This window comes from Diplotaxodon limnothrissa, unplaced genomic scaffold, assembly GCF_057381915.1.
Source record: "Diplotaxodon limnothrissa isolate DT_005_m unplaced genomic scaffold, D_limnothrissa_male_GT1.1 unmapped_scaffold_6, whole genome shotgun sequence".
Lineage (NCBI taxonomy): Eukaryota > Metazoa > Chordata > Actinopteri > Cichliformes > Cichlidae > Diplotaxodon > Diplotaxodon limnothrissa.
Window position 1 is genome coordinate 961,487 of NW_028188560.1, and position 12,787 is coordinate 974,273.

The following is a 12,787-nucleotide window of genomic DNA, read 5'->3' on the forward strand; positions in this document are numbered from 1 at the left end:
ATTTTTCAGATGCTGGTGAATCTGGATATGGAACCGTGTCATATCTGCGCATGCAAGATAATAGGAAATCCATCCACGTCGCGTTCTTGATGGGCAAGGCAAGAGTAACACCTCTAAAACCTGTCACTATTCCACGTCTGGAACTAACAGCTGCTGTAGTTGCCGTCCGAGTGGATCTCATGTTAAGGGCTCAGTTGAGAATGAAACTCGAGCAATCTATATTTTGGACAGATAGTACATCTGTATTAAAATATATAATGAATGAGGATAAACGATTCCTTACCTTTGTGGCAAACAGAGTCTCATTCATTACAACTGCAACTAAACAATCACAATGGAGATATGTAAGCTCGAAGAAAAACCCAGCAGATGATGCTACAAGAGGGCTCAAGGCTGGGAACGTTGTTCATAGCAGCCGCTGGATCGAAGGACCAAGCTTTCTGCAGAAGCCGGAAAGTGATTGGCCAACCAATTTAATGGAATGCTCCTTAGAACCAGAGGACCCTGAAGTCAAAGGTGAGGCCACAGTAAATGTTACTCAGGTAAAAGACTTGCTAGATGCTACATGTCAATTGATGGTGTACTTCTCAGACTGGAGAAGGCTCAAGGTTGCTGTTGCTTGGTTCCTTAGACTGAAGGAAATCCTTCGTTCAATGAGAAATAAGAAAAAAAGACCGCAACCTTACTCAGATAACCCAATTTGTAAAGGTACTACAAAGGAGAAAGTAAAGAAAACGCAACTGTACAGACTATCTTCAAAGGATCTTCTGGAAGCTGAGCTTGCCATTATTAGATTTTGCCAGCAACAACGATTTGGAGAGGAGGTTGCTACGTTGTCAAGTGGGAAAGGTTCTGTGAGCAGGCACAGCTCAATTTATAGATTAGATCCTTATCTTGACGATAAAGGCCTCTTAAGAGTTGGGGGACGACTGACAAAGGGCTCCTTACCAGAAGAAATAAAGCATCCCTTTGTTCTTGCAAAGGATCAACATGTAGCAAGTCTCATCCTAAAGCACATTCATCAACAGCTTGGTCATAGCGGTCGTAACCACACCTTATCCACACTAAGGAGAAGATACTGGATCACAAAGGCCAACTCAGCTGTAAGGAAGGTTATCGCAGAATGTAATTTTTGCAGGAAATATCATGGAAAAGCCTTGGAGCAAAAGATGGCAGATTTACTCAAGGAAAGAATCTTGCCAGATAACCCACCATTCACCAATGTCGGGGTTGATTACTTCGGACCTATTGAAGTGAAAAGAGGACGAGGTACAGCTAAACGCTATGGAGTCATTTTCACCTGTTTAGCCAGCCGAGCAGTGCACTTGGAAGTGGCTAGCTCTCTAAACACAGATGCCTGCATTAATGCTTTGCGTCGTTTTGTGAGTCGAAGAGGTCAAGTCGCTCACATCCAATCGGACAATGGAACCAACTTTGTCGGAGCAGACAGAGAGTTAAGGGAGGCTCTTGAATCGCTGAAACATACCCAAATAGCGGATGCTTTGCGACACATTGGAATAAGATGGAGTTTTAATCCGCCTGGAGCATCACATCATGGTGGAATTTGGGAACGGATAATTCGTATGATCAGAAAGATTCTGAGATCCGTTCTTCAGCAACAACAGTTGGACGACGATGGCTTAAATACGGTTCTATGTGAAATTGAAGCAATTTTAAATGACAGACCCATCACAAAGCTTTCTGATGATCCAAAAGACCTAGAGCCACTTACACCAAATCACATCCTCCTGATGAAAGGAAAACCATCTTTACCACCCGGACTATTTGACCCTCAGGATATGTATCTGAAGAGAAGATGGAAACAGGCTCAGTACATCTCAGACCTTTTTTGGAAACGATGGATACGCGAATACCTGCCTTTGTTACAGGAGAGACAAAAATGGAACCAAAAGAAGAAGAATCTAAAACCTGGAGATATAGTCATTATAATGGATTCTTCTGCACCGCGTGGTTCCTGGCCACTTGGAAGAGTTCTGGAAGCCATTTGTGACAAAAAAGGACTCGTGCGATCTGCACGTTTAAAAACAAAGACTAATATTCTGGAAAGACCTGTAACCAAACTTTGCTTGTTACATGAGACTGTAATCTAAAAGTGTGTTACTTATGTTTATTTATGTGAATGTATAGGTCTAAAGTAGACTCTATTAGTGGCTCCTTATTTTCTTTGTGATTAGAATTGCCATGTCTGATAGCCATTTCAATTAGGGGCCGGGGTGTAGGAGCCATTCTTGGGTTAATACCTTATGTGGTCACTAGAGGTTACCTTTTTCTGTTTTGATTATGTAATGTAAAGGTATTTAAGGTAGACGCACGTAATCGGCATCAGGTGTGTCATTGAGAAGGCAAACAGTTTGTGACTGTTGCGCTGTTATGCTATGTCGATACGGAATAAAGACCAAAAATGACAAGATACATACTGCTGGATTTATTGGACTGTGAACATTCATGCATACCAGTGACATCGCGTCACCCCCGTTAACGACCACCTCAGTGGCTTCAAGCGTAGGCTTAGCCTCTACACCAAGGAAACTTAAAAACTCCTGAAGACGCCTGGAGACGGAAGAAGCCCCCCCACTCGGAGAAGGAACACCGCTGCGCCTTTTTCTTTTATCAAATCAAATCAAATCACTTTTATTGTCACATCACATGTGCAGGTACATTGGTACAGTACATGTGAGTGAAATTCTTGTGTGCGAGCTTCACAAGCAACAGAGTTGTGCAAATACAATAACGTAAACAAAGCAAAATACAAGGATGGCTAATCTGAAACTAATAAATATATGTACAATATATAATAGTATATGCATTTCTGGATGTGTATACTAAATGTTTTTCTGTGTGTGTGTGTGTGTGTGTGTGTATACACATTTTTACAAATTAAATAGAGTAAAAATAAAATAAAATATATAAAAATATACAGAGTTGAGACATGTGCAAGACAGTGGCATTACTGTACAGTGTGTAGTGCATAATGTTGAAGTTCCAGTAGTGAAGCTGAGGTGTCTATGATGTGTTTTAACTTCCCGTTCAGTGTTCTCGTTTCTAAACACTACTTTACCCAGAGTTTGTACAAGGCTTCATTCTCACCCCCGAACAGTTAATAAGGTGATAACGAGCAAAAGAAGTTGATAGAAAAGTTAACATCATTTTATCCGTTAGTAAAAATCAGTGTGTTTGGACTCGCTGGCTGATATTTTAGGGAATCGAGCTCATTCGTTCCCTTGCAGAGAGCTCAGTGTGGTATCATTCATCAGTTCGAGCAGCCAGTTTGGTTCTAAAGAACATGCAGCTGACTGAATGAGGCGTTTCATGATATTTAACCCACCGACAGCATAAAACAGAGTCGTTAGCTGATGAGCAGACTCTGGATTTTCTGTTGTTTGAGACTCGGTCATAGCAGCGTTTCATGTTAAAGTAAAACATGTTAGACTGGACTGACCTTGACCTTTGAGAGGTCAAACTGAAGGAAGCCTTTGTGTTTTACCTTCATTTTTCTGTTTATGAACAAAGACACGAGTCTGCAGAACATATCGTCGATCAGGCCTCTGTTCCCTAGATTTAGACACATTTCACACCCCTTCAGTGAGTCTTGATCATTTCAGCTGTGTTCTGAAATGAGAAACTGAACCCTTGAACACATCAGGGAACTGTTCACAGAGGTCCCAGAGACCTCTATAGGGCCAGAAGTCTTTTACAGACGCAGGGGTCGCCCCCTGGTGGCCTGTAAATGGAGTACAGTTTTTTTGTTTTGTTGCTTCACTTTTCCAACCTGGCAGCTGTGTCAATGTTCTGATGTCTGTGGTCCTTTTTGGCAGTGACGTCATTCCCGAGTTTGTGCATTCCAGCAGGAAAGTCAGAAAAGCAAAGTAAGATGGGATTTATTTTAGCTGCAGCACGTTCATTGATAGAATGTGGTAAGTGCTTAGCATGTGGCTTATATCATGAGTCACAAATACAGGTGAGTGACAGAGCAGATTATGTTTATGTTCTCTGTCACCATCTTGGATTGTTGAGGCTGCCTGCTCTGACTTTCCAAGAAGGAAATACTAGTTGAGGGGGAGTTCCAGATGAAAATTACTACTGGGAGCTCAGGAATTCCGACTTCCGACTCAATCTGGAATGCACCGTAAGCCAAGGGCCAACAAGACAACAGCAGATATTTTGACGTCGCCCCCTGGTGACAGGACAAGGTTACAGCACCATTGTACAACCACACCGCTGCCTTCAGTGACCTTGCTTTTTAGGTGTAACCACTTTTCTGTATCTCTGTTGACACTTAATCGCAAAAAAAAATGTTGTTTGAAGTCAAAATACAAAGAAATTGTGAGCAGTAATCGGCAAAAATAGTCTGATAATTATGGGGCGCCGTTTGTAAACTGAAACATGCTGAAATTAACGGCAACATTTTTCCACATTTAGCTCAAAACCTTACAAAAACATGTTTTTTCGAGTAATTTTTTACAACATTTAGTAAAATATTTGTAACTTTTCATCAAATGTTAAATATTAAATCTAAATGTTAAATATTAAATCTAAATATTATATTTAAATCTAAATGTTAAATGTTAAACCTAAATGTTTAGGCTAATATGCAAATTTATTGTACGAATCAACGGAAATACCAAAATAAAAGCTTCCCGAAAACCTCCGGTGCAAAATTGTGTCTGTTCTCACCCCTCATTTCTCCCCGCCATGTGCTGCTTCACTTCTTGCCTACGAGCATGTCCAGCGATTTTGCTGGACATGCTTGAGGATTTTGTTTAAGTGTGGTAATGAGATGATGATTCTTTTTTCTGTATAGCTGAACAGGCTCTTGAGATCCTACATGTGCTGCCATCACTCTTCCCATCCACCTCTGCTCCTCCAAAGAGGGCACGGGATGCGAGTGAGGCTCTGGTGCATGTCCTTGAGGTGAGTTGTGTAAAATGTAGTAGTTGTTTTTTGTTTTTGTTCTTTTTGGGACAACAGTATTAAAAAATGCTTCTGATGAGTGCCAAAGTATTTTATATTCACATATTATATGTTCTAAGCCTTCAAAAGGCACCTAAAACACATTTTTGGAATGAGGGTTCTCACAGGTTAGATCTCTGTGACCAGTAAATACAAACATGGATGCATTACGTGGTAGCACATTTTTATCACCTCAATGATACCTAATTAAATGTAGCCTTGGTTTTCTGTTTTTCAGGAAGGCTAGACAGATGTGAACAGTAATTCCATCGAGAATAATTAAAAGTAGCAATTTCAGATGTGTTTTCTCAGAACCTCAACTTTTGTTGTAATTTAGCTTTAGTTATGTGTTTGAAACAAAAGTGCATCATCCTTACAAAAGTATGTCTGTGTTATGTGTTAAAGGACCAAGAAGACCCTAATACCTATCTGATGAAACGTCCTCTCTCCTGCCCAGTCCTGATTGTGAGTCCATCCAACTGCATCCTAGCGGTAGGAGATGTGCCAATAACCACATTTCCAAAAGACTTGGTTACCGAGGGTGCTTTATACCTTATGGCCTACTATTACACCCTTCACCTTACATACCCAAAGTGTGTAGCCACTCTGCTTTCCGTCATACAGACGGAGGTTCTCTTGGACAAAATCCATGAGAGAGATCTCACATCATCTTACAAGAAGAGCATGGCTGAGTGGACTGCTTTTATTGGCCAGTAAAGCCAATATGGTCAGATGGACTATAGGAAAGGACTTCCTCTCTCCTTCCACGGCTACTACAGTCCATGTTGGTTGTGATTGATTTTTGTTTGTAATTTGGCCAGGTTAGCCCAGTGTTATAATTAAGGGTGCACGATAATATTGGCTAACATGCCGACATTTTGTGTTTGGTTTGTGCAGTGCAGAGACAGCCTCGCTTTTAGTTAATTTTAAGATTTTTTTTTTCTTTAATCTTGAGTTTAGACAGAAGACTATTCAGAAAATAGGCTCTACTGTGAAAGAGTAAATTGACTAAGCTGAGACTGACTAGTTTGGTATAAAAGTAAGAATTGCTTTATTGGGTATTGGCTAGTACAACTGTAAAATATTGGATACATCCTTACTCAAACCTATAGACTGTTACCAGACAGAACCGCAGCTGAAATAACAAGGGAGAGTGAAAACTTCCCTTTATTCTTATGGTGTTTACCTAGCAAGAGTTGAAAAGTCCGACATGCGGCTTATTGTGATCTGGTCACCCTGTGTGCATGTCTGGTATGGCTGCTCAGCAGCCATACATTACAGGGAATGAAAAAATCTTTTCAATTTGTTATTGTTGCAATTGCATTCTCTTAATAAAACCCAGTATCTACAGTGCAGGCTCTCCTACTGAAAGTTTTTGAGATACATACATAAAATGTCCAGTTCACCAGCAGTTTAATGCTCTAAAGATTTATTTCAGTCCTTCATGTTCGAGACTCAGATGTTGACACATGGCAGTACTGCACTTTAAAGATTTTACGTGGACTCTGCTGACTCCATTGCTAATTTCAGAACATCCTCAAGTGGCAGGAAGTCACGAGGAAAGGTGTACTCAGTCAGGTTGGAAAGTCCGGACATCACACAGCAGCTCAAGTCTGTGCGGAAAATATCCATGTCGCACGCCTCATACCACTCATTGGTTAAAGCGGTGTAGTACTCGACGTCCGAAGTGGTGGTGAAGCCATTGAAACCCCCGACGACAAAGAGGCGATCATCAATTACCTCAATGCCAAAGTTGCTGCGGGGGGTCAGCATAGAGAACACGAGGTTCCACGTGTTGGTATGCGGGTTGTAAGCCTCAGCGGTGCGCAGATAGTTGTTTCCATCGAAGCCACCAACCTAAAAGTAAATACGTGGCTCAAATGATTGAATGTAAGTGTAACCAGCTTCACCGTACCCCTGTAAGAAAATGCACCTGCTATATGTCTTTAGCTGCTTTTGCACAGATACTCCAGAAAGTGACGGAAGAATTAAGTTGCAATATTGTCCAAAGTTGCCCTTAATATGTAGCAGATACAAGGAAATTGTTTACCTTAGGTGTGATCTGACTACTGGAAATACTCTGATTGGTTTAGGGTTTTACCTGGATAAAGCGAACAGCTACCTGACATATTCTCATGCTGTTATATGGAGTTTACACATAAAAGTTGTTTAAAAAAGGCCCATTAACGTCCCAGTATTTGCATTTTCACAGGCCCGCATTTGTTGGGAATGTCTAGAAAAGATCAGGGTGCAGTGGTGTGTGAAAATGACTTCTGAATTAAAAGGAGAAAGTAAAATAAAGTAGAAGCCAGCTGTTGTGGAAGTCTGTATGAGACCTTTTTTCACTCAAGCCTCAACTACAGCTATTAAAGTGCTGTTGTCTATTACACCACGCTATTATCAACAAAGATGAATAGCCCTCGACAAAAAGTATTTGTGTTTTCAGTATAAATGTCTTCACAGCTCTTTTGCCTTTAGTCCAAAAAGGAACACTGAGTTCCAGTCCTTTCTTCCTATAACAGATTAAAGTAGCCCTGACAGGCTATAAGTGCCTATAAGCCTGATCAAAGACCCTGAGGTCAGCACCAGGGTAAGGTCACTGCATTCTGCTGATGATAACTTTTCCTTTTTTTGAATAGAGACTTAGTCTGAATAGAAAATAAATACTAAACGGTAGCTAGCTAAATAAAGAAGTGTGTCTCAGAAGGTGAGACTAAAATCTTTGCTTTTTACCAAAGGGTGCAGCTGCAAAACAACTAAATAAGTGGTTTTAAGGCAAATAGCAAGATAAATTTACAGCTAAAAGGCCTACCGTCCCCAGAGGATGAGTTCTAATCACTTGGCTTATTCCCTCATTTTTCTAAAGGTATTGCAGGATAAGTTTGAAATTGTCTCTAACATATGTCCTCTATGGAACGATGAGGATGACAATGTTGGTTTTGAATAAGTATTTCTGTTGTACTGAGTGAAATGTGAAATCATCAAAGACACAACATTTTGGGAATGAGGCACATGAAAAAAAAAAGAGAGGCAGAAACATCACTAATCAGTTAAATTAATACATAGAATGAGTAAGAATGCCTTCTCTGAACCTGTGGTCAGGATAGGAATCTGATCATTGATAAATACAAAACAAAGTTAGCCAAATTCTGTGTCAGCCAAATCTGTGTTAAGCCTTGCTGATCAAAGCACATTACAGATTTGATTTGTATGTTACGTGAGTGTCAGCACTACTTTGTGGTCTTACTGCAAAGACATGATCCGCATATGCAATGACACCTATCCCGCTGCGGCGGCTGTTCATGGGACTGATCATCGTCCACTGGTTGCTCTCTGGGTTGTAATATTCAGCTGTCTGCAGACACTCGTTGCCATTGAGTCCACCACAAATGTAAATCTGAAAACAAAAAAGGGACATTAAAAATTTTTACATTTCTTAGATTTCAGTTGGAAACAATGTTACCTGTAAGTGAAATGTTTCCACATCATTTGTGAAGTAAGACCGATACTCAGTACCCAAGTGTCCAACTGAAAAATATGACAATTAACAAATGTGTGTGTTTTACAATTTTTTTAATATCTGTTATATTTTAGTTGACAAGTCAACTCAAATAAAGTACTGTACATAAATGCAAAGATGCACTTGTGATCAGTTAGAAACAAAATAGATATATATTAGTATATTTTTCAACTTTTTAAACTATACTTTTAAATTTGAAAACATGAACATAGAAACCAGTTTGTGACCTATCTTGCACCTCGCTTCACTGTAAAAATGTGTATTCCCTGACTGGTTGGCAAGTGGTTGCTGGAGGTTGATGGCTGTCACTACTGTGAAATTGTAACCAGGAAGGTTTTGCACCACAAGCCTCCTTGTGTTTCCTTTGGTCGTAAGCAGACTGTTGAGGTTTGCATGGAGTACTCTGACTTACTGCAAATACTCAAACTATTTGCTGTAGAAATCTGTAGAGTCTTTCATACAACCACTGCCTAACCAGCTGAGGAGTACACATTTTCCCCTAGCAACTGGTTGTTACCAAAGGTTGCTGACAGGTCTCTAGGCCTGTGTGCCTTAGACCCTACTCTATTTCTCTGCTACTGTTTTACTTCACCCACCCGGTTGTTAAGTGTTGTGCAGCTGGCGTGGCTCCTCTGTTCGTGCATCGGTGCAATAAGACTCCACTGGTTGATTTCAGGTTGATAGCGCTCTGCACTGCTGAGTCGTACATGCCCGTCGTGGCCTCCCAGGGCATAGATGAACCCGTTCAACACAGTCACGCTCACATAGCAGCGGCGGGAGTGCATGGGCGCCACCTCATTCCAGGCGTGAGTGGTCAGGTCAAACCTACGGACGCTGTTGAAATGCTCCACCCCGTCGAAGCCACCAACGGAGTAGACGTACCCGTTGAGGAAGGCGGCTCCATGATAAGCACGAGGACACTCGAGGTTGTTCGTTACGTTGACCCAGCGGTTAGCCCGGCAATCGTAGGCCTCGATGCCGTTAGTTGGCTCACCACCACTCCACCCCCCAATGGCCAGCAGGATGGAATGAGGCAGGCGGGGACGAGCAAGAGGGTGATACAAGGCAGACATGAAGGGTCTGCTTCCTAGATCATGTATGTCTAAGATGGCATTACTTATCATGGACAGGCACTCAGAATTGGCCTCCACCAGCTCACTAGACAGCACATTGTCCTTTAGGTAGTCTGACGTCATCAATCCCAGTCGGACCTATAGAGAGATGACAGAAGAGAATGTGACTATGAATTTCAACTACATCAGTTTTAGTAAACTCAAGCTTCTTTAGGATAATGCTCCTAATGTTGTTTAATTTTCTTATTGCTAGCAAGAGAGCGACCAAAGTCAGACACCATTAGCCTTTTCGTCAACAGGGACAGTTTTTAGTCATAGCCCTAGCAACTATACTTAATAAATATAATTTATTCTATAGTATGTGTGTAGAGATCTGATACGGTTTTAATGCTCTTGAAGAGAATTTCTTAAATGTGGTTTGGCTACACCTGAAAAGAGCAAAATCTCAAGATATTAAAGCATCCTTATACCCAGATGGATCGACTCAATCTATGACTTAAATGCTGAAGATTTAAGTCCAAACTAAATGTAGTAATGAAAGTTTATAGACCTTGGACAACAGAGCGGTGAGGTGTTGTTTCCGTTGTACAGGTACATGGCTAATCCACTTTGTAAGCGCTTCATACAAAGTGGTCTCCCACACATTGAGGTCCTCTCTATCAAGGATGTCAGCAAGTTCCTCCACAGTTAGGTGCAGGAACTCCTCCTCAAGAACAACCTGCTCAAAGTTACTGATGATGTAGTGGTAGGCCTTGGTGCGTAGTTCGGGTGATAAGCATACTTTTGTGAACTGCCAAATGCCAACGCAGTTCTCTGGGCACAGTTGCTCCCCGAGGAAGTCAGAGCAGAGTTTCACAATGTCCATTGCATTGAATTGATCAGCTGCCATGAGAAGTTCCACTACATTTTCCCCCGTTATGGAAACTGAGCCGGTGTATGCAAAGTTAATGATGAGTGCCATCATCTCAGAAGACAAGCCAGGTATGTTGAAGACCTGTTTGTCTGGGTCGCTGCAGTGGGTGAAAAGAGCCCTGAGGGTAGAGATGGAGACAGAGTAGAGAATATTAAAAGGTGTGGAGGCAACAAGATAATAAACTATGTCATGCACAAGTACTCCAAGTAACTCCAAAACAGAGTTTGTACATGTTTAGTGCACTTGATTGTTGGGTTTTCAATGTCTTTATTACATTGGCAGCATGTTTATGAAGCTATTGCCAAACACAATGCAGTCCCACACCATGACAGAGCCTCCACCGTGCTTTAAAGTTAACTCTAAACACTCACTGTTGTACCTCTATGACAAATATTGAAATCAACTCCATAGGGCCAGTTTACCCTGATATTTAGTCTAGTTATTGCGTAATTTGGCATACCTCAGTCTGTTTCCTTTCCTTATGGAAGTTCCAGTGCATGTTGCTTAATTACAGTCTCTGTTTCCCTTCCACAACCATTTCTTTTCTTTTTTTTTCTTAACATTTATTTATTGGTTTTAACAGGTTTTACATGAACCATGAAACCATTTCTGATGAGGATGAGGAAACCATTCCTCTGAAAATGATCGGGTACAAGCACTGGACTAAAAAGGGTGAAAAATGTCCAAACCAAACCTTTATAAGTCTTCAAAAAAACACAGAACTATTGCTCAAGTGGACTTTTAAAAAATCATCTGTTTCAAAGCAAAATATAAAAAAATGAGAGGCAACTCAAAACTTTTGCTCAGCGTATAACTGTATAACACAGTTCAACCTTTTTAGTATCAGGAAGTCTGGTGTGTCTTACTGTCTCAATAACAGTGGGGAAGATATTAATGTAACTTAATAAAACACTTCAATTAGACTTCACACAATCACCAAGTGATTCACAGTGCTTTTTAAATGGCACATTTACTGAAGTGGAATCTGGAGCTCTGTGAAGGTAATGATGAAATCTGCAAATGTTTGCATTATGTTTTGGGTGTATCTGTCAGTTGACCGTGACAAAGTCTTTCTATCAGAAAAGTTTTATGATTCAACCTGTTCCTTTTGGTTGGCACTGTTTCACCAACTAAGACCATGAATTACATTTTTCACAGGTATAAATCAGTCAACTGTCCTTCACATTATCAGGTAAGCAACTCACCTGAAGTACGGCGTACAGTTACATAGGATGATCCTGTGGACCGGAAATTCAACATCCTCCACTTTGATGATTGCATCACAAAATTGTCCCTCCAAACAGAGTTCATTATTTACTGAGCTCGACTTGTATGGCAGCTGGCCTCCTTCACTCATCTTGAGTTTTGTGACTGCTTTTCTTAGTTTTTTTGTCTGCAGTTTGTCTTGAAGTGTTCAAAATCAAACCTAACTGTGGAATTTGGGGAATGGAGCCCATGACATCATCATGACTTGGCAACTGTTGCCATGAATTGTTTTGAAATGTATATTTACATTGCATAAAAAAAAAGCTTTGTTTTGATTTGATTTGGATTTAAGAAATTGCATATGAGCCTCACAGATAGCATACAGCATTTTGTATGTTTGCCTCACAGAGGTCACCTAGTAAAATAAGCACTTCAAAACACTCTTACGAATGGACTACAATATCATATTTAGCTCATATTTAACCTTAATAGGCCATTTTGTTTAATAAAATCACTTTGTAATATCCAAACACAGATATTACAAAGTGTGATTCATGGCTAAGCTGTTTTCTTGGGTTGTATTAGACTTTTATCTAGTTGGAAAAATGGGCTCCTGCACTTTACTGATGTACAATAGTAGTAAGAAAGAAAGAAACAAAACACATATATACACTGTATGTATAGTACAAGACTGTTATAATGACGGTGCTTGACAGTATTACCTCAGACAGGTGCAAGCAGTCACCTGTCTGAGCACAGACTGCAGATCTGTTGTTGAGCAATTTCTTTCCATTCATAGATAAATGCAGCATCCAGCTGCAATGGGTTCTGGTTGCCTCTAATGAACATGCCAGCCCAAAATTACCCAGGCATATTCAGTGGGAGAGACATCAACACTAAATGCTGGCCAAGGAAGTGTCTGGATATGCTAGTGATCTTTGGCAATGTGGAGGCGACACGCAAACTGCCACAGGCCAGGTTGTTGTACAGGTTAGAGAACTTCATCTCGATAGCTCTGTCAAGTCACTTCCACCAAGAACAGTCAGATGGTCATGCAAGGGATCACGCGGGATCATGCGTCATGCATGCTCAGCCTGGCATCAG

The 12,787-nt window shown here is 40.8% G+C and overlaps 1 protein-coding gene across 1 annotated transcript; it reads right to left on the minus strand.

The window, feature by feature from the left end:
• Window positions 1-6,465: 6,465 nt before the first annotated feature.
• On the minus strand, window positions 6,466-11,834 carry LOC146606820 (kelch-like protein 10). Its single transcript, XM_085349355.1, has 5 exons — window positions 11,683-11,834; window positions 10,115-10,595; window positions 9,088-9,702; window positions 8,219-8,368; window positions 6,466-6,828 (listed from the first exon to the last, which is right to left on the minus strand). The coding sequence occupies exons 1-5, from the start codon at window positions 11,832-11,834 to the stop codon at window positions 6,466-6,468; spliced, it is 1,761 nt and encodes a 586-aa protein (XP_085205481.1).
• Between the last annotated feature and the right edge of the window lie 953 nt (window positions 11,835-12,787).

What these genes read in the sequence shown, in the direction of transcription:
- LOC146606820 (XM_085349355.1), bottom strand. Translation starts at nt 11,834, where the DNA reads ATGAGTGAAGGAGGCCAGCTGCCATACAAGTCGAGCTCAGTAAATAAT. An exon ending in AACTGTACGCCGTACTTCAG is followed by an intron (nt 10,596 to 11,682) that starts GTGAGTTGCTTA and finishes CTCTACCCTCAG; the next exon opens with GGCTCTTTTCACCCACTGCA. An exon ending in TCACCGCTCTGTTGTCCAAG is followed by an intron (nt 9,703 to 10,114) that starts GTCTATAAACTT and finishes ATCTCTCTATAG; the next exon opens with GTCCGACTGGGATTGATGAC.